Source organism: Numenius arquata, chromosome 8 (assembly GCF_964106895.1).
Source record: "Numenius arquata chromosome 8, bNumArq3.hap1.1, whole genome shotgun sequence".
NCBI lineage: Eukaryota > Metazoa > Chordata > Aves > Charadriiformes > Scolopacidae > Numenius > Numenius arquata.
In genome coordinates, this window is record NC_133583.1 from 24652116 (window position 1) to 24676023 (window position 23908).

Sequence of the window (23908 nt, forward strand, 5' to 3'; positions counted from 1 at the left end):
CCCACTGGCCGCAGCCCGCTCCTTCCCCAGGCCCCGCGGGCGGCAGCCGGGCAGGGATGCCTGGGGGGTTCCCCCAAACCCCGGGAAAGGGGAGGCCGAGGGCACGGGGTGGGGGGGGTGAACCTCGGCTGTGGAGCGAGCCCGAGGCAGGGCCGGCGCCTGCGGGCGGGCTGGTGCCCTGCCCGGCTGCGGGGCATCGCCCTCCTCCCGCCCAACCAGCGCGGCCCGGGCCGAGCCGCCGCACCCCCGAGCCCCGGCCCCGCAACGGGGAACGCCCGCCCCGGGCCCGGCCCCTCCCGGCGGAAGCGGCGGTTGCCGGGGAGCGCGGCGGGGCCGGGCTGGGCCCTGGGCTCCCCGCGGGCGGATCCAGGCCAGGCCCAGGCCGCAGCCGGGAGAGCGTCTCTGCGGCCTCCCGCGGTGAGTCCCTCACGGGCGCCCGCCGCGGGGGAGAGGCTGGGGGCCGCGGGGAGCCGGGCTGGGAGGTGGCAGAGCAGGGGCCGGGAGCTGCCATGCCCCTGCCGAGGGCCTGCGGCTCTGGGGGTGGCTGCGCCCACCGGGGTGAAGCCTTGGGGCTCCCGCCTCAGGCTTGGCCGGTCCCGGTGTATCTCTCTCCAGGCACCCGCGGAGCCAGAGGAGCTGAGAAGGGTTTTCTAAGGATCCAGAATCACAGAATGATATGGGGTTGGAAGGGACCTCTGGAGATCAAGTCCAACCCCCGGCCAAACACTGGTCTAATACCCAGTGTTTTTCAGTGGGGTCCAGGGGTCCAGGCCCCAGAATGGGGTTTGTGTTGATTCCCCATGAACAGCCCAGCCCAGGGAGGCTGGAGACGGTGATGTGAGCTCCAGTCTCCACCACTGGAGCCGGTGTCCCACATCAGGTCCTGCAAAGTCAGCACATGTCTCGTCCTTGCCTTGCAGAGGAATCCCACGCGGTGAGGTGGGGACTCATGTTGTCCTTCTCTACTCTCCTGGGAGGGCTTGGCTGTGGCTCTGCAATACCCTCACCAGCCTCTGCCCACCCTCCAGTGCCCAGCATCGCGCTCATTCACCTCCTTCCTGCTGGAGGCTGCTGCCCCAGGGCACATGTTTGTCCCCTTGGGAGGCTGGACAAGCTGGCTGTGGTCCTGAAGGGCTGTTGGTGGATACATGCCCAGCTCCGGGAGAATGTCCCACATGTGAATGCCAGTACCATGCTTGGCCCACACTGGTCCCTCTTTGTTTTCAGAGGGACAAAAGAGAAAATGGGTCTTAGAAACTGGTAGGGAAGAGCTGGTGGTACCTGAGGGAACCTGCACAGGGAATAGTATCAAAAGAAGAATCATAGAATCACAGAATGGTTCAGGTTGGAAGGGACCTAAAAGACCATCCAGTCCCACCCCCTGCCCTGGGCAGGGACACCTCCCACCAGACCAGGTTGCTCCAAGCCCCGTCCAGCCTGGCCTTGAACCCCTCCAGGGATGGGGCAGCCACAGCTTCTCTGGGCAACCTGGGCCAGGCTCTCACCACCCTCACAGCAAAGAGTTTCTTTCTGAGATCTAATCTAAATCTACCCTCCTCCAGTTTGAAGCCATTACCCTTCCTGTCACTACACGCCCTTGTAAAAACTCCTCCAGCTGGAAAGCTGCTCTAAGGTCTCCCCGGAGCCTTCTCCTCTCCAGGCTGAACCCCCCCAACTCTCTCAGCCTGTCCTCACAGCAGAGGGGCTCCAGCCCTCCCAGCATCTTTGTGGCCTTCTCTGGCTCCGCTCCAACAGGTCCATGTCCTGATGTTGCTGGCCCCAGAGCTGGAGGCAGCACTGTGGGGGGGTGTCCCCAAAGCCAAATACATTATTTTATATAGTATCAGAATATTAATCTCTAATCTCTCCCATTGCAGCATGCAAGGGGAAAGCACAGGCTAAGATCACTGGGTAGGTTCACAGCACCTCATTTCCCCAGTTGTACAGGAGGCATGGCCCCCAGATCCCTGTGTAGCCCTGGAGTGCACAGGTTATGCTGGTTCTCCTTTCCATTTCAGCTAAAACTATTGAGGGAGGAAGCAAACAGCCAAGACCAGCCGCACAGAGATTAGCCCTTTGATTTGCTGCAGCTGACTCGCTTTGCTTATCACAGCTTAGAGATTTCCCCCCCCCATTTTTGCAGAGGTTGGCTCATGCAGCCGTGAAGCTGGTCTTGCATCAGCTCTGTCCCTGGCCAGGGACACAGGCAGAGAGGAAATGTGACCTGTGAGGAAGAGGGAGTGCTTTAAAGTCAGACACAGCAAGTTCAGAGCTGCAAAAAGCACCTGCCAAAGCCTTGTCTGTTCCCATGCCCTGTAGTTTCCTTAACTACCATGCCAAAAACAAGCTGTGAGAGGAAGCCGTGGTTCATACAGGCTCTAGAAGATCTCCATTTACTGGGAGCGTAAGTGGCATTTTTACCACCTGGTAAGCTGGTGCAAAGGGCACAAAGAGTCGAATTAATGGTTCTTTAACTTACAGGGACACTCTGGGAGAGGTAGGGCTGGTGCCTGCATGGCTTGAGTCCTAGACCCGGACTAAGCTGTGGGTCCTGGTGGGGAAGCGAGCAGCCGGCCAGGCTGAGACTGGGTGAGTAGGCAATGCTGAAGCCGTTGGGTTACTCTGCGCCTCTGTTGTTGCTGTGCTGCTTTCAGATGAGCAGGGAACAGTGTCGCTGCTTCTCTAGCGAGTCCTGCAACCTGGCAGGGGGTTAAGAAGAGAGAGGAGTTGAACACACATATATATGTGTTTACCTTGACGCAACCAGGCTGCATTTGCAGAGTTGCCTGCATCTCATAGCCTGAGAATGCTCTAAATAGCGTCTTTTTGGTAGCAACAGGTTGGATATTGTATTCTTGACATTTAGGTTTCTAAGACAGTGATAGGGAAGATGCTTTCCTGGGTGCAAATTAGACAGTGTGGCTGAGCCAGCCATCGGGTCACTGCTGGAAAGGGCTGGCCTTGTTCCCTCTTCCTCCCTTCTCTGTGTTCATAAGCTCATGCTCCTGCTGCATTTCCCTTGTGCTTGCTCCAGTGCTTCTCCAATTCCCCTGTGGAGGTAACAGCCAGGTTACTTTTGGACAGAAGGATAAACTGGCAGAGAACCAACCCAGCAAAAGAAGTGACGTGTTTCGTGCAGGGGTAGTGAGTTGAGTCAGCTCAGCACAGGAGGGTTTGTCCTGCAGAGCTGTCACAGGCGATGGAGCAGAAGGATGGGAACGGCTGCAGAGAAGGTCCACACGCCCCCTTGGCAGAAGTGAGCCAGGAGGTTCTCTCACTTGTGTCCCCCAAAGACACTCATGGTCAGCAGGAGCAGAGCAGCAGCTTGGGAAGCCTGTACTGATCATTTGTGTCTGAGGCTTGGCTGCTTCTGAGGCTGGTGCTGGGGGCTGGCGTCCCACGTCACTGAGTTTGCTGGAGATACCTAGATAGGCGAGATGCTTACCATTGTAATATGGTTGTCTCATCTTGCAAGATGCCAATCCAGAGGTGATGTGACTTGCAAATCAGAGAGTGGGTGTCATTTGCAAATTCCCTGCAGCAGGGCAGGCTGCTGTTGGGATGTGAAAGGTATAAAATGAGCCTTCCATCCCCCACCTCCCATCAACTTGCCTTTCCTCCTTCAGTCCCCCACACTAATTGTCTGCTCTGTCACAGGTCTTGATTTCAGCCTGTCATTTTGCATGTAAATTACTGGGTTTGAAGGCGAGTTCAGATCAAGATCGGATGTGAATTTCAAGGCCAGTAGCTGTTCTGGAGTCATCTCATGGTGAATGCTTTTGCTTTTTTTTTTTTTTTTTCTCCAGAATAAGAGAGCCTGTTCTGGCTTAGTTGGATCCATTAGCAAGGAGATTAAATAATACCAAGACAGTGTCCTTTTATCTCAGGCTGAGAGGCTGTGTCTGCTCTTCAGAAATAGCTTCTCCAGAGCAGCTGGGTGCAGGCTGTACATGCATGCTGCTGTGCAATAGTCAGCATTGCTTACATTGACTCTGCAGTTGTGTCTGGGAGATGAATAACAGCTTTTTGCTAATGGGTCTCATGTCAACAGGGGTGATTTAGCAAGGAAGACTGCAGTGCATTAGCTGCTATGACTCAGACTCACTCAGCCTTGTACTGGTAGTTTATTGGTTTATAAATTAAACTGCAGATGCTGTGTCCTGTCGGCACTGGCATGCTGAGGATCCTGAAGGGGGCTCTTCCCATAGAGTTGGCTCAGAAATCTTTAAATTACCGCCTCGGGAGTCAGGGCATGCAGGTTGTAGCCCCAACTCTTACAGCGATGACACCAGCCAGGCTTCCCTGGTGCCTGTCAGAACCACGGTGTAACTCTGATGAGGTGTCGAGGCTCTCATGGCATCTATCAAAAGCTCAGTAGTCTGTGCCTGTTGGTGCGACATCCTGCATCCTCATTTTTGGAGTGGGGAGCAAGTCCCTCAAGTTTCTTGCAGGCAATAAAATACTGTCCACGAGATAGCCCCTCTGCTGTGAGGACAGGCTGAGAGAGTTGGGGGGGTTCAGCCTGGAGAAGAGAAGGCTCCAGGGAGACCTTTACAGCCCCTTCCAGTCCCTAAAGGGGCTCCAGGAAAGCTGGGGAGGGACTCTGGATGAGGGAGGGGAGCCATAGGAGGAGGGGGAAGGGTTTTAAGCTGAAAAAGGGGAGATTTAGGTGAGATCTCGGGAGGAAATTCTTTGCTGTGAGGGTGGTGAGACCCTGGCCCAGGTTGCCCAGAGAAGCTGTGGCTGCCCCATCCCTGGAGGGGTTCAAGGCCAGGCTGGACGGGGCTTGGAGCAACCTGGTCTGGTGGGAGGTGTCCCTGCCCAGGGCAGGGGATGGAACTAGATGACCTTTAAGGTCCCTTCCAACCCAAACCATTCTATGATTCTATGATCATGGTGAGCACAAGAGGAAATACATGCTGACTGCTCCTCTGTTGGAAGGACCTGTGCTCCTCCTGTCGTGGGAAGGAGAGAGGCAACAGCAACCAGTGTGGGCCAGGGTAGGGATTTGTGGATCTGTGCTTGTGCATGTTGATCTGCATTGAAAAGTTATTTAGAAATGAAAAAGATGTTTTTCTAAACAGGTGACTCCCCATTGTCCCGGAGAGCCAAGAGGCAGCTGGGCTGGTTTTGTCTCAGGGCTCTTCCCCAGAAATTCAGCATCTGCCCCTGCAAGATCCTGGAGTGTTTTGTCTCGGGTCCTTCTGAGGTTCAGCACCAGCCAGCTCAAGGGTGGCGATGGCACTGGCGTGTCTCTCGTGGATGATACAGCAGGGGGTTTCTCTGTGTAGGGCTGAGGCTTCAGCTTGCTTTGGGTAGGTTGTGTTTGAACCCCAGGTGCTATTTAGAAAGTCAAAGGTGCAACATAATTGAATCTAAGGCTAAAATGTGTCAGATGATGTCCAGATACCTTGTGTTCCCTGTTCACTCAAGGCATGTGGGGCAGTTACAGCAGCTCAGCTTCTGCTTGCATGTCTGCAGTAAATGTTCCTGTATGGGAAAGCGAAGCAGGGAAGGATTTTCTGTACTGAAGATACCAGTATTACAGCAACCACAGACCGTTCAGGTTCAACGCTGGTAAAAACGCTGATTAGCCCCACAATAGGGACAGTGCTGCTGGATCCTCTCCTGCCTGGAGTCCAATTTGGGGTGATTTCCTACCTGCAGGTCATCTCTATAGCTGGGTGTGAGCTCTCTGATGAAGGTCAGGAGTTCGTGTAGATATGTATATGAAATGCAGCTTTTCAGTGGCTCAGTGAGCCCTGTTCATGTCTGTTCTCAGTGGTGGCTGGTTTCCGTGGTGGAGGCAGAGCGACGGCAGGATGTGTGAAGGGCCATCCAGGATTTCTGGACCCATTCCTCCAGACCCTACACTCTTTCCAAACTATTACAAACGCCCCTTCTCAGGTGAGTCCTTGGTGCTTGTTATGGATGGGTGCTTTTGTACCTTGGCATGACAAAGCTTGCCCATTTGATGTCCTTATTCTTTGGTGTTCTCAACAGTCTCCACTCACACTGGTGCAGGTGCTTCTGCTGCCTCACAGATGGTGATCCTAAAGGTGTACAGCTGGTTGAAAGATGGGAAAGTGTAAGGTAGAGGTGGAGAGGGTTTTTCTAGGCTGTGGGTGAAGGAAACCACAAGGTGAGATTGTTCTGTGATAATCTCCTTCTCTGTCTTTCTCTGTAGCTCGAGGGAGGCTGGAAGGGAACGCTGGGAAGCTGGATTTTACCTCTGGCTCCCTGGACCCAGTTCCCAACCCATACCCTGCTTTGGGCAGTGCCCACCATGCCCAGCCAGCCCCTCGCATTCGCCCCAGTGGAAAGGACTTCTTGGAGAAGGGACAGAAAGGGACGCTCGGTCTCTTACTTCAGCTCGAAGGGCTCTCCCTTGGTGGGGGGCTGCCAGTCAAGAGTAAGTATAGCTGGGTCACTGCTGGCCTGAGTTGTGTTCTGGGCCAGGGACGAAGCATCAGGGATTTGGGTGGATTCCTCAGCTCTGCTGCCTGAGGAGAGCTTGAGCTTTGCAGGGCCCGTCACCCCATCTCCTGCGTTTGGCCTGGCCGTGGTGTCCCCAGGATGTCGCCCATGGTGGAGCAGGTGGTGCTGCGGCCTCCATGAGTCCAGTCTGGCCCAGGTCTGCAGTGGGAAGAGGGACTGTAAAAAAGATGCCATTTAATTTATACTTGAGGAACGAGTCATAGGTGAGAGGCTATTGAGAGATGCTAGAAGTAAATAAAGCCCTTCTAGTTTACTGCCTCTGAATATAACCAGTATCTTTATAGTCGGTACTTAAAGATGGATCAAGTGAAATCTTAATGTATAGAAGATGTTTAACCTGGGGAATTCCTTGTTACTGAAGCCAGGCAGGGTTTGGGAAGACTGTCTCTATATGTGGGTACCAAGGACATCTTTGCAAAAGGTGGTCCCTTCTTCAGGGAGTTCACAGAGAACATTCAGAGGTCCAGAAAGGAGAAAAGGCTGAGCACAGGCTGTCACTTGATTGGCTTCACGTGCTGGCACTGTCCTTTCTGGTGCCAGCGTGGTGGATGCCAGCTAGTGGCTGCCACAGCTGCTGTGCCGAAGCAGGAGGGGAACAGAGGAGGGTCTGGTTGTGTCAGCCGAGATATGCCCTGGCTTGGGGAGCCCAAGGTGCTGATGGTCATCTGGGCATGGTGGGATTCTCTGGCAGAAGAGGGTCAGTCTGGGAGCGTGGATCTAACATGGGAAAATGCACAGATTGTCCAGTCTGCAGGAGTGGGGAGAGTTTCCTCTTTCTGTGGGCAGTCGGACAAGCTTTGGAGATGGAGCTGTAGTCTCTGATGCCAGTGCTCCAAGAGCCTGCATCCCTTGGCAGTGTCTGAGGAGTGAGGGCTGTGTCTCCCCTTGCTGTGCAGGGAAAGAGTCCAAGGACCACGAGAAGGAAAATGTGAGGCGAATAAAGGAGATTCAGAAGAGGTGCAAAGAGAAGGAGCAAGCCCAAGAGCACAGCCAGCCCAAGCCTGTGAAAGCTCTGTGGAAATCGCAGAAATACGAAAATGTGGAGTCAAAGGTGAAAGCCAAACTTCAGGTCAGTGCCCACTGAGCTCTTGAACCCTCCTGGCCTGGGGTGCAGTTCAGCCATGAAGCTCTGTGGGACGGGGGAGATGGGGAAGTCCCCAGAACCTGTGGGTCTGGGGGCAGCTTGGTGCTGGAGCGCAGTGGGCAGATGTGGCAGCGGGGCTGTGGCTTGGGTCTGGAGAGCGATTGCCGTAGTAATCCCCATCCTGTCTGGCCATGTAGACCTCCTGTGCAGGGGGAGCTGAGAAGAGGAAAATCTCATCACACTCTCTGCCTGGAGGCTCCTACTCAGCCCTTCAGTTGTTAGGGATCTCAAGGATGGTTCCTGGGAGGTGCAGAGGTTACTCATGTTTAAATGGTGCCTCTGTTGGAGGGCTTTGCAAAATGCATCGAAGTGGCTGCTTTGGTCAAAGTGTACCTGTTTGTGCTCTGCACAAAAGTAAAGTTAAGGCCCACAGGAAGAGGGAAGGAGAGCTCCATCACTGTCTTTGGGTGGATCCATTGTCATCAGTCGGGATCTGGGAGACCTTTGTCATCCTGTCACGGACGGAGTGATTAACTTCACTAGTTAGAGTGAAGTAGTGAAATGTTTATTAAGGTGAAACAGTGATTTAACAAAATCAGTAGTAAGTGCGATAAAACCAGTAGTAAATGCGATAGTGTTTTACGAGATTCGATGTCAAGGCACACTCTGTTATTTACTGCAGAGAGGACAGGGTCAGACAAGCTGTCAGCGAGACCCTCCCGTTGAGTCACGAGGTTCAGAAAGGACCCCCTGGCTTTCTAAACTCCTTCTCAGAGAGGAGTCCGGGTGCGGCTGGATCCAATCCAAGTCCCAGACTTGGTCAGCGGTTTATGGCTAAAGGATTATATATGCGCAATCAACCCTTTACATTACTTAGCTAAGATTTCAAAGTTTAGCATGTTATTAGTCGCTTACCGAGGATCTGTTGCGGCAAGGAATCTCTCAGCCTCGAGGAGTAGAACCTTAAGCGAGCGTCCCCACAAAAGGGGAGATCCTGGTGTGCAGCCACTGCCATACAGGAGACCTCAAAGGGCTGTTGGGCTGTCCGCTATTTATAGAGTGAGATAATTGACCTATAGTCATATTCTCATGGGAACAAAATTTCTAGGTCCCCACTCCAGACAGTGTTTTGACTGGGTTGCCAGCCATCCCCCAAAGTCCAAGTGCAAGTTATCACAACTGATGTTGTGATGGCCATGGTGGCCAAGGCCCGAGCAGGAGCCGGGGGCGGGGGCCAGGGGAAGCACAACAGGGAGAGCACACCGCCACACATCCAGGTGACCTCTCGGTTGGGTTGGCCTCTTCCTTCATCCAGAAGTAGGCACTGTGGCTCCTATGGATGGGGTGGGTTCCTGCTGCACGGAGCACCCTCATCATAGCAACCTCCTGGAGGAGAGGCCTTGGGGCTCCCTTCTAGCTCCGCCTCACATGGGAGAAGCTCCCTGAAGAAGGGGAAGCGTGGGGCAGCTGCCCTGGCTGGAAAGCCACTGGCTCTCCGGAGCAGCCTCGCACTGTTGGATCCTGCATTCCCATCAGCCCCAGGAGTGTCGGCTGCCAGGAAAGGGCTTTGTCCTTCTGTGAGTCTCTGGTAATCTTCACAGTCTCCGTCTCTGTTCTGTCTTTGCAGTCAGCCAGGCTGTGTGGACAGGAGTGACGTGGGGAGCTGCTGCTTGTACATACAGTGGGTGCAAGCGGGGTGACACCTTGAGCATGACCACTGACACAAGCCTTCCCTTCGTGCTCTCATGCTGAGCTGGAACCTTAAGTTCCTCCTCATCCTCATCTCCTCCTCCTCATCCACTGCATTCCTTCTCTCTGGTCTGTGGCACTCGAGCCAATGTTTGACACTAAAATTATGTGTATTGATAACAACTGCTAAAAATTGGTAAGGTGATTTCCAAGTCAATGGTTCCAAATGCTGTCTCTCTTCTTCCCGGTGTGTGCCACCAACCTCTCTGACATCCGTGACCCTTCCACACGCGGGAGCAAACCCACATGTGCTTTAGGATCACAAGCCCACGCTCTTGTTTGACAAATCCTCTGGCTTAGAGGAAAATTGAAATAATTCCTTCTTTTGTTCTGGGAAAAGGGGGTGGTCTCTGCGCAGGCAGTTTCTGCGTGGTGCGTTACTTGTGCTTTGCAGGTTCCTCCAGAGAGAGGTGGCAGGAGGCCCTGGTGCTGACTCACCTTGCTTTAACTGTTGCTGCGGCTCTCACAGAGTCGGGGTGTTCCTGGTGAAGGATCTCTATCTTCTGTGGAGCTGCAGCTCAGAGTTTAGGGTGATTCTGTTAGGTCTTGGTGTCTAACATGGAGTTTCTTTTCTCTCATCTGTCCTCGAGGCTGTTCACTGCAGCAGCTGCCTTGAAAAGGGCTCTGACAGTCTCGGTGCTCCTATAAAAGGGAGATGGGCCATGCTTCTAAGATCACAGACTTATTTGACTTCTAACTGTCCGCACGAGGTAAAGGCACTTCTCATTAACTTACCGGGGAGATCTGAGTCTCCCGGCTCCTGTTGAAAAAAGGCTGATCATCTTTGGAATGTGATCAACCTGGGCAGTGATGAGGGCATCACGTACCCTGGTCCTTACACCAAATTACTGATGCTACTGCCCTATCCCGCCTTCAGTCTTCAGGCCTGTCAAGCTCAATGGGCCAGGACACAAGGAATCTGCCTCGAGAGCGCTGCAGTTCAGCTGAGAGAGCAGCTGAGACCTTGGGTACCTGCAAAGTTCTGGAGGCTGCCCTGTGCAGTTCCTGTTGCTTACAGGGGCAGAGCAGTGCCCTGATTGCATTTACTGTAAGGTCACCCACTTGCTACAGTGTCCTTCCAACTTTCAGGGTTCATTTGGGGACTGCCCCAGGCAGCCTTGCTCCAGATGGCCTGTTAGACATCAGGCAGCGTCACCTTGTCCCAGCGCTAACCATGGCCTTTGAAGATGCCTCCCAGATGCAATTCCACCCTCCCAAAACTACCAGGCTCCCTCACTCTCTGCTCCTCTTTCTGTCTAGAACAGGACAACCACAGGTTTGGGGTGCTGAGCAGAGCAGTACTTGAGAAGACCATCTAATTTGTGTCAGCTTCATGCCTACCTGTGCCATTTCATTCCCAGGACTCTGCAGCGTGCTCTGGATTTATGGAGGTGGGCTGGCTGCTTCTGGGAGTTCAGGTTCTCTGGTGTTGCCAACAAGGGAGACTGGTGTGTCTCTCTCAACTTTCAGCACGCTTACTCTATGCTGCCATTTGCCCTTTTCATGGGAAGATTTCTGCTTTTTTAAGGGGTCATGATCATTGTTAGTTTGGACTGTCCATCCATTTAAATTGTCCCTAGGTCTGGTCGGTATCTCTGCTGGGTTATCTGGTGTTGCTCTCCTTTAATGCCTGCCAGATTAGTCAATGAAGAAGGACTCTCCAGTCAATGCTACACAGGCATTTGATCCACACATGTGTTTCTGCAGATTTCCCCCCTCCTCCCGGCTTTTTATTTTTCAAGCGTTTCTTTTCAAAGCTCAGTTGCCGGGTCTGGATTTATTGTTGTAGGCTGTCTGTTTGGCCTTTGCTGGCTGTGTGCACATTGCCTTCCCCCAGGAACTTCTGCCAAGTCATGGCAGAAAGAGCATACTGTCATCTGCCTGCTGGAAACTTGTGGTTGACCACCCAGACTTTGTTGGGTGGGTTTCTCTTTGCTCCAGCCTTCCTCTGCTAGTGGATCTTTTTTTGCCTTTCCCAGGAGAGCTCCCCACCTCCTAAACCAGAGGCTCTGAAATTCCTGAGGGCATATTCTCGCTGTGGCCCGGGGATCAAGCCATGCAGACCGCTCTCCCCAAGGCCTGCCAGAACGAAAGCAGGGGCAGACACAGAGGCTCCAGAGGCATTGGGTGATGAAAGCAAGGTGAGTTGCACACTATCTGCATGCTCCCAGGGGTTTCTGGCACTCGTCCATCTTAGGCGTTTCTGGCACTTATCCGTGCTCCTGCTTTGAACTCTTCGTGTGTTCTTCTAAAGCATTGGGTCAGATGTGCTACATGAACAAGGAGGTCTGTAAATACTGTTCCTGGAAGGAACAGGGCCTTGGTCACTGGGGTGGCGAGATGGGTGTTCAAGGATTACTACTACTGCCCTTTGGCTTCATCCTTTCTCATAGTTGAAAAGATCGTGAAGTTTGCGTAGGAAATCCCACCTCCTCGCTGTAGAAGTGCCAGTGATCTCCAATCTGCTCTTCCTAGGGCTTTGCAGGAGGTCTTGGGGATTTGGAGACTGCTCCCACCTTAATCAAAGGAACTGTGGCTTCTGGGCATTAGATAAAAATTTGGGAAATTGGTGGCTTTTTAGTAAGGAGAGTTAAATCTGTATTAGCAATTAAACCTTTCAGGTAGTCTTGTCTGGAAGGTCCTAAACTGCTCCTTGTCTTCTTTCCTTGGCTCACGTGGGGTTCTCAGTTTGTTGGTTCCCAAATGCCATGGAGCAACTTAATTTAAACAGGACATAAACTCTTAAGGAGGAAAACCACGAAAAGAAAACTTTGAACTCAAACCCAGCAACCTTCTTTCCTGTCTTGACCACCAGAGGAGCTGTGATAGAGGGTGCTGTCTCTGGGGAAATGCACCCAAGGACCAGCCAAGTTCCTGCTCTGGCAAGGGCTCTGTTGCATTTACTGGTCTGGTGAGGGCCTGACCAGTTTTTCCCCTGACCTTCTACCTGCTCTGATGGGCTTGAAACACAGCAGTAGGAGCCGTGAGGACTATGTCACGCCTGGTTCTTCCTGTCCTACTGGCTTTGAGGGCACGGGGTCAGCTTGAGGACCTCAAAAAGATGGGGTTGAGGTTTTGGCTGGCTTTTGGTGCCAGGCAAACCATGGCACCCCAGGGGTTTCTGGCACTTATTCTGGCACTGGTTTCCTCTCAAAACATGGCCACAGCTCTGCCCGTCTCTCTGGCTCCTGAGGTGGGATCTGCTGAGGGTCTGCCTGTCCAGTTGTCGTACACCTGCAATTCTCTCTCTTGTGTGGGTGCCTCTTCGCTTTGGCCCTTGTGGGGTCAAGGGCAGCTGCCCATGTGCGTGTGCCGGGCTGGCCCCTACTGCCTCCCTCTCTCTCTCCTTCCAGATGCAGGTGGAGGGCAAGAGCATTGACTTCGTTAAGCACAACGCCCGCAATGCCAAGCGGGCCTCGCTGCGACGCTCCCAGTCCCTGCAGGCACTGGCTGAGCTGCTGGAGCAGAAGCAGCGGGAGCAGGAGGAGTACAACGCCAAGCAGAAGGGACACGTTCCCCAGTAGTACGTATGCCCCTGTCTGATCCATGGGACTCTCTGTAACAAGCCCGCTTCCCTTCACTACGGCCCCCAGCTTCTGCGTAGAAAGATGGGGACAGGGGACAGAGGCACTGTAACCATACACAAGCAGTGGGATTTACTTGGGGCTGGGGAATAAATGCAATCCCTCCTGGTTTCTTGACTTAACGAGAATCCCATGGCCAGTGTGAGTGGGTTCAGAAAGAATTTTGTTTCCTCCTCCCTTGCTTGCTGTTGTACAGTGATGCCGAGATGGGGGTGGTCTGTGTGTACCGAGAAATGTGCTCCCGCCCCTTCGTAAGCCTTGCTCCACATGATGTAGCTTCAGTATGAAAAGGTCTGTTCTCTGAGAGGCGGATAGCTCGCTCTGCCCTGCAAGTGTTCCTCCTGCCTTTGACCTGGAGTCTGAAGAACATCCAGTTAGTGATTTGCGTTTTCTGAGTGGAAAACGGTTCCTGGGTGACCCTGTGTTAGGACTGACCATGGCATCAGTCCTGTGGCTCTCTGCTGTGCCGGCTGTTCTCTGCCAGCATCCCTCGGCTCTCAGCCGCTTTGTCCAACTCCATTCCATGATTGGCTCAGAAATGGTTTTGAGAGGACTCAGTGGCCTGGGCCAGAAGCAAAGAGCCCTTGTCTCCATGGTGCTCGTGTTGGCTTCTGTGTGTCTTCTAGCTGCCCTTCAGTGCGCTTGGAGCATGTTTGCTAGCCCATGCCTGCAGGCTAAACCCAGGTGCATTCCTCTGTGGTGAGGGCCTGTGTCGGCAGGGTGGGCCTGTGGTCCTCAGGCAGTGACGTGGAGACTAGTGGGGTTTGAAGGGCTCGATTCCTGGCCTCTGCCCGCATCCCTGTGCCACCCCTCCTGACAGATGTGCTGACACATGCTGTTGTATTCCTTGCCAGCCTGCTGGAGAGGAAGGAGCTGTGGCGCAGACAGATGGAGGAGCGACTGCGAAACCTGCCAGATCCTGACACACCACCTGGTCACACCATGATGCCAGAGAGCCAGCGGCTGGAGACCCTCGGCAATCTGAAACAGAGTACGAGGAAAAGTAGTGAGGATTCCAGCTCAGAAAACCAGGCCAGGATTAGGGAGAGGGCAGTTCTGGGGCACAGATTCCTGCCACTTGGAGGGTTGCCTGGCATGAGGCAGGTAGCTGGGATGTTGCAGCACTTGAGCTGTGTGCGTGGAAAGAGCGATCCCCTTGAGGTTGGTGGGACCTGCAGGTTACAGGACTGGCTCTCTGAAGCAGGCTTGTCCAGTGGACCTGATGTTAAGGCTACTATTGCTCTTAAAAGTGATAGAAAAGTTTTGCTTAGAAGGGACCTTCAGAGGTCTGTATTCCAACCGTTGGTTCTTCAAAGCTGGAGCAGTTCACTCAGGTCCTCATCCCGCTGAGCTTTGGATAGAAGGATGGGTATTGAAGTCCTTGTTCCAGTGCTGACATCATTTTCGTGACTGAGGATGAAGTCGTAGCATTAGGAAAAGGATGGATTTCTTTGCTCTTCCACTTATACAACTTGTTTGTTTTGGTTTTTTTTTTCTTTTACAGGCCAAGAGCAGCTGATAAAGGACCTGGTGATGCTGCCGATGCGCACGGACACCCTCAGCATGCAGAAGAGGCAGGTAGAGCTGGAGAGGAAGCTCTCCCAGATAGAAGAGGCCATCAAAATTTTCTCAAGGCCCAAGGTCTTCATCAAGCTGGACTCCTGAGCCGGTGGGGCTGGATGTGTTGTACTGCTCTGCCTGAACATCCTTCATCACTGGGAAGGGACGATGATCACTTTGGGAGGGAAGGAGAGGAAGGCAAGTTCAGGACCCTGGGCCCATGCAGGTGCTGATACAGTGTCTAACGTGCAGGCAGCATCTCTTGCTCACCCTCCAGTGCTGGGTCTGGTCCAGGGAAAAGTGTGGGAGATGCCCTAATTCTGGTATGGAGAACCTGAGTTCGCAAAGATCAGCTCTCTGCTCTGGATCCATGGCATCACCTTTCATTTTTCCACTTTTTCACACTTCTGCAAACTGGTAGGAGGTCTCTAGAGCTCTGTATGGTGCTCCTTGTCCCCCTCTTTCTCCTGAGCTGGACCATGGTCATGGCTCATTCTGAGCACCTGCAGACCAGGCTGCACAGAAACCTCGTGCTGTACATCTGCCGTGTGTGCCCCAGTCCCGAGCACTGAACCAGTGCCTCTGTACCCTCCAACCTGCTGGCTGGGCTCAGCAGCTTGGGGACAACAAAGAGGCGCAGAGCTTCAGTCCTTCCCACCCAGCGAAGAGCTGGGCTGGTCGCAGGGGGATCTGGCAGGACGCCTGGAGAAGCCTTTGTTGTCTGGGGGACAGGACGTGCTCCAGTAAAGCATCGTTTCCCTCTTTCAGTGTGTGGCAGCTCCTGGTGGGCTCAGCAGGGCCTGAGGAGTGGTGGGGGGAGCAGAAACCAGGAACATTGATGTAGTGCGGGCAGGGGGAGAGCCGTGGCTCCTGGTCCCACTTTCTGCAGAAGCCCAAAGTGGCCAGAGAGGTTTAGTTTTACAGCACTGGGTGCTGGGACATGGTGGTGGACTTGGAGTGGAGAACACGCACAGAAGTCCTGCCAAATCTTGGTCCGCAGGCGGACAGTACACAGCTTGGTGCCATCATGGAGGTGAGCTCACTACCTCCTTACCTTCAGATGCCGCACAAGGACCTGTGCAGGCCTTTGCAAGGATCCTGCTGCGTGAAGCCTAGGAAGATTTAGGCTAGAAGGGATCACTGGAGGTCTCGGTCCATCTCCTGCTCAGCGCAGGGCCAGCTTCGCAGCTCGGGGCCTTGTCCAGCTGAGCTGGGAAAATCTGTGAGGATGGGTTGCCACTGCTGTGTCACTGGGGCTCTGTCCCCAGGCTGTGCCACCCTTGGGGGAACGTGTTTTTCCCCTGAAGTCCCATCAAAACTTCCCTTGTTGCAGCTTAGGCCCACTGCCCCATCTCCTTTCACTGTGCAGGGCGGGGATGCTGCGCACAGTTGCCCCAAGCAGGTGCCCTGTTGCATGGGGTTACTCCATCTCGGGCAGGATTCTGTGGGGTGGGGATGTTGCAGAGCAGTCCAGCCCTGCCCGCAGCACCCTGCAGCACCTGGAGCTCTGTGGTGCCCTGGGATGTCAGGGGCTGACGCTGCTGCCAAGGGCTGGGGAAGCTTTTAGCACTCAGAAAATCACCCCACGCTCCCCTGGGGCCAGCCTCGGGTCAAGCAGGCTGAGCTGGCTGGATGAGAGCGGCTGGGGGCCGCGGGCAGCAGCCCCTGAGCACCTCCCTGCCCTAAACAAGTCTGGACTAACCGCCCTGCCATCTGCTTTGCTCCTTTGTCCCTCTGGGTCCCGGCTGTGTGCCGTGAGCGTCACCCATCCCCAGCCCTCGCTGCTCTCCCGGCCTGCCCCCGGACGGACGCTTGGTGCTGTCCCTTCAGACCCTGAGAGCTGCGGGTCCTTCTCCTCTTCCTCCTCCACATGCCCCTGAGAGCAGCACTGGCGAGAGGACCCTGTTTGTAGGGCCCCGGCACAGGGGCTGGCAGTGCCAGTGCACTCAGGCCCTTGGCGCGGCTCCCACGCGGCTGCTGGCAAGGTTTTGGCTACACCGGCATGGGCGCCTCAGGACGGGGAGCTGCCATCAGCGAAGGCAGCAGGACACAGTCCCCCACTTCCCTGCGGAGGTGACGGCTCTGCCACCGGCACATGCTCGTGCCTGCGCCCAGCATCGCCCAGCAGGAGCCAGCCCAGGGCTCCCAGCACCATCTGCACTGGCTTCCCCCGGGGTTTGACCCGATGGCCGTGGGAGACCCCTTGTGCCATCGAGGGTCCAGCACCGCAGCAGTGCCCTTGCTCTCCCTGAGCGCTCGTCTCCAGCTCGGGCAAAGGGGCTGGAGAAGCGCTACCCTCAGGAGCACCTTGTCTGCTGGGCCTTCTGCCAGGGCTGCTGCGCCAGCAAACGTGGCCAGTGGCCGCAGTGGTGGTGGGGCTGGTGCCGAAGGTCGGTGCTGCAGGAGGTGGGGTGAGAGTAGGCGAAGGACCACAAACGCAGCCAGCCACCATCTGGCCAGGCCTGTTCACAGCAACGGTGGGAGAAGAAGAAGCTGTCGCTGCTGTCACGGACGGGGCCAGGCAGCACCTCCCCACTGGGGTATTGTTGCTTTGTCCCTCCCTGTGGGCAGGAAGGTGCTGATGTGGGACTGGACCAGGCCAGCAGCAAAGCAAAGGCCAAAGCCGCCGTCAACCCAGCACTTTGGTGCCGAGGGACTGAGGGCACGGGGAGCCCCAGGTGAGCAGGAGAGGTGAGTACAGCCCCCCCCGAGCTCAGGGCTGGAGGAGGAGGATGGAGCTGTGCCACCCCCAGCAGCGGTTACTGGGGCTGAGTCACAGCCAAGGTGCTGCTGCCAGCCCGGGGGCCACCCAGCTCCCTGCAGATGTCACCGGGGTGTCCCCTGTGTAGTGAGGGCACCGCAGCGGGGACAAGGTGTGTGGGGGGTCATTGCATCAGTCCACTGTGCCAGGCTCACTGCCCGAAATAGCCTGAACGTGTGCCGTGGGACAAGGATACACAGGGGGAGGGACGTGTCAGTGTCCCCCCCAAACCCTCTGTTCCTCCCGGCAGTGGGCCTCAGCAGCGCAGCCGTGACGTGTGCCCTGGGGAGGTTCAGCTGCTGGGCACTGCCTTGCGCGCGTAGGGCTGGGTCCCCACCCGGGTGGCACAATGGAGGCCAATGTGCTCCCTTCTCCCAGGGCACCTGCAGAGTTGGTCGTGGAGCTCATGCTGGCCCACAACAGGATGGGCTGTGGCACATGGGATGGTGTGATGGGGCTGGTGAGGATCATGCCCATCCTCTCCCACGGCACTGGGGCTGTTTGCTGTCCTGGGGGGGAAGTGTTCCCCACGGCTATTGGGGTCCAGCCCCCGTGGTGACGCAAACCAGGGACAAGGGGGGTGCTTTCTAGAAAAGGTTTTACTGTCCATTGCAATATATTAATTGATGATGCATATTTTGATAAAACAATTTAAAAAACCCACTTGTTTGGAGGGAGGGGGATGGGAAGCAAGGGGGCTGGGAGGGGTAGTGCCTGCTGGGAGCGGGTGCCACAGCAGGGCTCCCAGGGACACGGGTGGTGGGCGAGGGTGGTGGGCAGCCCCACACCGGCCCCATCATTGCCCTGGTGCCCACAGGGCCCCACAGCTATAGGGTGAGGAGAGTACCATCCTCCCGCCCGCTGCCCCGGCCGGGGCTGCCGTCGTGGCTGCCAAGGGACTGCAGGGAGCCCCGCGAGCTGTGCGGGGACAGGCTCCGCTGGAGGGGTCCATCAGCAGCGCTCCCGTTGGGGCAGCCCCCAGGGATGTAGTGGGGCGCACTGTCGCTCTCGATGACCAGGTCGCCCTCCTCATCGCTCTCAGCCGTGCTGTAGTTGCTCAGGTACTGTGAGGCCGGGCTGGGGGTCTGCTGGCTGGGGGTGCTGTCCGTGGACATGCCTGAGCTGCCCGAGGCCTTGCTGCTGCGGATGACGTTGTTGCGCTGGTTGGCCGGCTTGACGGTGATGATGAGGTTGTGACTGTTGGCCACCATCATGTCCGTCACCTGGTCCAGGGACTTGCCGGCCACATCGATGCCATTGACCTCCAGGATCTCATCGCTCACTGCGAGCAGCCCCGTGCTCTCGGCCAAGCCGCCCTTCACCAGGCGGGAGATGAATATGCCGGGCACCTTCTCGACACCCTGCGGGGCCACGCGCACACTGACGCCATCGCGGATGTAGAAACCCAGGGGCTTGTCAGAGCCGTGCTTATGGAGCCGCACACGGCGGTGGGTCTCAGGCAGGATGTCCACATCAATGATGGAGGAGATCTGGCGGAAGTCCTGGGGCATGCCGATGAGGAGGTGAGGCTTGGCCCGGTAGTGCGCGGGGCGCAGCAGCCCCTTCTTCTTCCGCTGCAAGGAGTTCGAGGCAAAGACGCCGGCATCAGACTCTGCTGTAGGCAGCAAGGAGGACACGGGTCAGGCACTGTAGCCGCCCAGGGATGCAGCCACGTGCCCTGGGCTCCAGGTGTGGGGAGCCAGCAGAAGTGTCCTTCCTGCTCATGGGTCTCATCGGCTTTTCCTCCCCAAAGCATCACCCCGGCTTTTCCTGCAGCCTGTCTCTGCCAGGCCCATCTCCTGGGATTACCCAGTGTACACGAGGCCAGGATTAGTGGGATCCAGGCAGTGATTCAGCCTTAATCACACTTTAAGCCAAACTCTGCAGTTTAACACTAGAGCTGCCATCCCTGACGGCCCAGGAGCCACGGCTGTGCCCCAGTTTGGGTTAGGGGAGAGGGACCAAGTCCCCAACACTGGCACAAGGCGGTGCTGGGGTGGCAGTCCGCTCCCCAGAGAGAGTCCAGCCCTGTGAGACAGCACCAGGGTCCCTTGTCCCCGCTGGAGCAGGACCATCACTGGCACGGGATGGGGATGGCCGCAGCTGTGTCTTGCAGAGCCCTGCCATCCCCAAGGACTGAGACTCCCCACCTCCTGGAGACCCATCCCAGCGCTGCAGCATCCCCGGTGCCCCTGATCATCCCAAACTGTCATTTGTGCCACTGGCTCTTATTGCACCATCTGGCACCATCACACAGGGTTTGACTCCATCCTCCTTGACATGGGGCTGCTCCATGGGGCCCAGCTCCGCCACATCCCCTCTTTGACCACATGCACAAGGTGCTGGGGAGCATCCCCTGGACCATCTTTGGTTTCTTCCCATCCCTGTCCACAGGAGAGCCCAGATCTGGACACTGCATTGCTGGCACATTCCCCATGGTGCCCCCCATCAGGATCGGGACCCTGCTCCAGCCACAGGGCTGCTGGGGATGCCCCCAAGCCCAGGGGACATGGGGTTTCTCCCTAGCTGAGCCAGCCTGCCAGGGCTCCTGAGTTATAAATATCTCCCTGCACACACAGCCTGGCGTATTTTTAGCTCGGGGAAGGGTGGTGGAGGCTTTCCCACAGCTATTTCAGCTCCTCTCTGAGGGGTGCGGAGCGACTGGACCAGGCAGGTCCAGCACCCCATGGACAAGGCTGCTGGTGGTTCAAAGGACGTCCTGGGCTTTCCCCTCCCCTTCCCATGGGCCAGCTAAGAAGGGCCAGGACCGCTGTCCCTGACGGGGATGGCTTCACCCTACGGGGTGACTGCAGGGAGAGGAACCAAGCTGCAGCCTTTGCTTTTTGAGCCCCTGCAGCAGGATGGGCTTCTGCAGAGCCCACTGAGGGGTGCACCCCGACATACACACGTGTGTGCATAGCTCCCCACGCCCAGCGTGTGAGAGCGGCTCTGCAGCCACATTCCTCGCTGACCTGGACTGGTTCGACGACAGCCCAGCCCCAGGATGACCTGGATCCATTTTAAATCAGCTGTGACTCACCCAGGGCTCGCTCCCGGCCTCTCCACACGCCTCCCATGATGCTGCCGGCCCCGTGACCCCTCTCCCGTGGGCACAGCCAGGTGCCAGGGCTTGCCGGTGCTGTCTCCTCACCCTCCTTATCACGCTGCCCGTGTTTCCAAGGCCACGGCTGCTCACTCTCTGCACCGTGCCAGCTCAGCGTGGTCACCCTTGGACCCTCACAGGCTTTTCCCACCAGCAGAGGTGGCTCTGGGAGCAGGAGCAATGCTCCCGCACCCGGCTCCCTGCACCGTGACGCAGGTCAAGCTGTTGGCCCAGGAACAGGCAATGGTTGGGTGCCGGCAGCGGCAGCCCCGGAGCACACCACGGGCTCTGGCTCCCTCCTGCCAGCTGCCTGGAATCGCTGCTGCTGGCACTAATGCTGCGTGGCCCCAGAGGAAACATATGTCCAGGGCATCCCGCATCACCCCCATGTGAGAGCCCAGGAAAACCAGCACAGTGGCCAGAGCCAGCCACCGGCATCACCCCTTGCCCAGGGACTTTGTACCACTAACACGAGCTGGAAACACAGCGTTGCTCTGGTCACCGTGTCGGGGAAAGTGGGGCTTTTAGATCAGGCTCCAGCTTTGGGCACTGTTGCTTGATGGTGCTACTTAAGAGAAAGCCTCAGTACTGCTAAACCAAGTGGAAGAAGATGTGCTCGTCTCCATCTCCCCGGTGAAGAGGAGACATACCCGGGATGTGAGGCCTTCATCCTCACTGGGATGCTGCTATCACGGTGATTTTGCGCTCCTGCAGGAGGAAGCTGCTCTCCAGGAATGCACTGCTGTGGTCAGGGCAAGCCCCAGGCTGCCGAGGAGGAGATGAGCCTCCTCCCACCGCCAAAAACTCGGTGGCACTCGGCACCCCAAGAGCTTTACCAAAAGAATGGCTGCTGGTGCCTCGGGGCAGGCAGCCCACGGGGCTCCCGGCAGAGCGCTCACAGGAGCAACACAGTGTTTTCCAGGAGCCCACGCAAGCCTTGCTGGAAAACGCGACTTCAAAGGGGTGAATCGCAAAGATTTGCCTTTGCTCGCTGGGGCGCGTGGGGCCGGGCTGGGATGGGTGCCTTTGCCACAGGGAAGGGCTGCCGGGGAGAGCTCGTGTGGGTGCCATTGCCCTGGCGGGGCTCTGGTACCTCCTGGTGCTGCCACCTCCAGATCTATCCACCATTGTGATGGCTGGATTGTGACCAGCTGCCGCTGCCGCTGGCACAGCCCAAACGTGGAACCAGTGGTACCACAGGACGTGGCTCATCTCCCTTGATGGGGAGGATGGATCCAATGCCCTTCTCCAGATCCAGTGCCCTTCTCCAGCTCCCGCTTACCCTTCTTCTGGATGATGACCCTGAGGAGGGGGTTGGCAGAGGACACAGCTTTGTGGTAGTTGTCATCGTTGTTGATGGGCAGGAGATCACCATGGATGTCCGTGTAGCCCAGGAGCACATCCACCCGTGGGATCTGGTGCACTGTCTGCAGCAGGTGGTAGAAGTCCTGGAAGCTGCCTGCGCTGGAGCGCTTCACAGCGAAGCGGCGAAATTCGGCATCAAACTGTGGAGGAGGAGGAGGAAGAAGAGGAGGAAGAGGGTGAGGCTGGGCAGGGCTGGCTCCAGCTGGCAGGACCAATGCAGGCAGGGCACAGCACAGAGCTGCCCTGGGGCAGGCAGAGCTGGGCACCACCGGCTCCAGAGCCCCAACAGCACCAAGGTGGCAGTGCGCATCGGCCATAACCTGGCCCCAAAACAAAATAAAAGGAGTGGAGATTTCTCCTGCCCACTAACTGAAGCAAGGAGGCAGAGAGGTGCCCGCGCAGCAGAGGAAGGACCCTCTGGCCGTACCACCAGCCACGGTGGGCACCGAGCTGCTGGAAGGCGCTTCCCTTCGACATGGGTGCTGCCATAGCACCTGGTGAGCAGCAGCGTCACTTATTGCCTCCTCCAGTCACGACAAAGGGGAAGCCGATTAGGAACAGGTTGAGGAACGCTGCAGGGATCCCACCGCCTGAGGGGCTCGTGCTGATGCCGGGGCAGGCGGTGGCCGGTGCGCCCCGGGAAGGGCACTGTGCACCCTGCGGGGCCCTGGGCAGGCAAGGGCACAGCCGGGCAAGGATGCAGCAAGGGAGGGCGCACATCTGGGTGAGTGCAAGGCTGGGGGGGGGGCACAAATGGGCGAGGGCACAGCCACGTGAGTGCGCACACCTGGGCGCACGGCAGGGGTTTCGTCCCTTGCTGGGGGTGCAGATCTGGCTGACAGCCCGGCCGGGGATGTGCGTGCCCCTGCCGAGCGTGCACATCTGGGCGAGCGCACATCTGGGCGAGGTGCGCACCCGGGGATGACCACGCACCCCGCACACTGGCCCCGGCGGGGCCGTCCTGCACACCGGCACCGCGCACCGGCGAGGGCGCGCATCGGGCGAGCGCTCCCCGGCAACGCTCCCACGGCCGGTGCCGGTGGCGCCGAGCGGGCCCGGCGGACCCCGGGGTGTCGGGACGCCGCGGCCGGGCTCGAGGAGGCCGCGGGCAGCGCCGCCGCAGCGCAGGGGAGCGGAGCAGCCCGCCCGGTCGGGCTCCCCCCGGTGCGCAGCGCCGCCCCACGTGTGCTGCCCGGCGCGGCCGGCCGTGACCCGGCGGTACCGGCACCGGCCCCGGCCCGGCGGGCGCTTACCTTACTCTTGACCTCGATGACGGGCTCGGCGGAGCGCGGCGGCGTGCGGTGGTGCTTGGCCATGCTGCGGGCCGGGCCGGGCCGGGCCGCGCCGGGCCACGGGGCCGCGCCGCCGCCAGCGCCGCTCCCGCGGCCACGGGGGATTTTCACCGGCCATGACGTCACCGGCCAGCAGGCCGGGCGCCGCCTCGCCATTGGCCCAGGCGGGGCGCGGGGCGTGGCCGGAGGGTTGCTGACAACGTCGCCGTGGCAACGGGGGAGGGGCCGGGCCAGCGGGACTCCCGCTCCCCCCCCCGCCCCCCCGGTAACCCCGGGCATCCCGCCGCCGCCGGGAACCCCGTCAGTGGCACAATTAGACCCAATTCGGGGACGCCGGGCTCCCACGTGGGGCCAGCGCCCCCACGAGTGTCACCGGCGGGATTCTCCGCTACTCCGGGGGAGTCCCTTCGGCAGAGGGCTGGCGGGCCACCGGGGCATCAGGGGACCATTTCGGCCTGGCCCGTGACACCCGGCCCCACCGCTCGTCCCCAGTTGCACCTTCCTTCCGCCTTCCCCCGCCTCCGGCAGGGAAGCTCGGCGAGGGAGCCGGGGAGGGTCGCTGGGCGGGGGGGTGAGTGGCGTTAGCAGGCGGTGGGACGAGCGAGCAGAAGGTGGGGAACTGCTGGAGGTCACCGGCCAAAGGGCTGGCGTCGCTGTGCCCGAGCCAGGAACACCTCTCCTCGGGTGCCGCCAGGCTGTGTCCATGGGGGGTGCCTTGGGGACGTGTCTCTGGCACAACTGGCTCTGTCCAGGCACAGAGGAGCGAGTGGCCCTGTCCCCGCAGAGCTCGCTGGCAGCTCAGCTCCCGGCCTGCTCCAGGGTCGCCAGCCCCACTGTCTCAACAAGACCAACGTCTTGCTTGCCGGCACGGAGGCAGCTGCCACACCGGCCGAAGGGGCCGCGACAACCACA

General features: G+C 57.7%; 2 protein-coding genes across 3 annotated transcripts; one reads left to right on the forward strand and one right to left on the reverse strand.

Moving 5' to 3' along the window:
* The first annotated feature begins 320 nt into the window (after positions 1–320).
* ENKD1 (enkurin domain containing 1) lies at positions 321–15241 on the forward strand. 2 transcript variants are annotated; one of them, XM_074152229.1, is made up of 8 exons: positions 321–417; positions 5783–5907; positions 6188–6412; positions 7395–7567; positions 11311–11472; positions 12685–12854; positions 13770–13906; positions 14420–15241. In XM_074152229.1, the coding sequence occupies exons 2-8, from the start codon at positions 5823–5825 to the stop codon at positions 14578–14580; spliced, it is 1113 nt and encodes a 370-aa protein (XP_074008330.1). In that variant the 5' UTR covers positions 321–417; positions 5783–5822; the 3' UTR covers positions 14581–15241. The 2 variants fall into 2 exon arrangements, with proteins under 2 accessions (XP_074008330.1, XP_074008331.1); XM_074152230.1 differs by lacking the exon at positions 321–417 and having other exon boundaries at positions 5823–5907; positions 6188–6249; positions 6295–6412; positions 11311–11442; positions 12691–12854.
* Positions 15242–18063: 2822 nt separating this feature from the next.
* PARD6A (par-6 family cell polarity regulator alpha) lies at positions 18064–23020 on the reverse strand. The gene is made up of 3 exons (XM_074152078.1): positions 22958–23020; positions 21622–21844; positions 18064–18851 (listed from the first exon to the last, which is right to left on the reverse strand). The coding sequence occupies exons 1-3, from the start codon at positions 23018–23020 to the stop codon at positions 18064–18066; spliced, it is 1074 nt and encodes a 357-aa protein (XP_074008179.1).
* Positions 23021–23908: the final 888 nt, after the last annotated feature.

Excerpts from the sequence above, each read along its gene's own strand:
- ENKD1 (XM_074152229.1), top strand. The coding sequence starts at position 5,823 with ATGTGTGAAGGGCCATCCAGGATTTCTGGACCCATTCCTCCAGACCCT. Across the intron at positions 6,413-7,394 it reads TGGGGGGCTGCCAGTCAAGA|GGAAAGAGTCCAAGGACCAC; the intron begins GTAAGTATAGCT and ends CTTGCTGTGCAG. Across the intron at positions 12,855-13,769 it reads AAGGGACACGTTCCCCAGTA|CCTGCTGGAGAGGAAGGAGC; the intron begins GTACGTATGCCC and ends ATTCCTTGCCAG.
- PARD6A (XM_074152078.1), bottom strand. The coding sequence starts at position 23,020 with ATGGCCAAGCACCACCGCACGCCGCCGCGCTCCGCCGAGCCCGTCATC. Across the intron at positions 21,845-22,957 it reads TCATCGAGGTCAAGAGTAAG|TTTGATGCCGAATTTCGCCG; the intron begins GTAAGCGCCCGC and ends CCTCCTCCACAG. Across the intron at positions 18,852-21,621 it reads GGTCATCATCCAGAAGAAGG|CAGAGTCTGATGCCGGCGTC; the intron begins GTAAGCGGGAGC and ends TGCTGCCTACAG.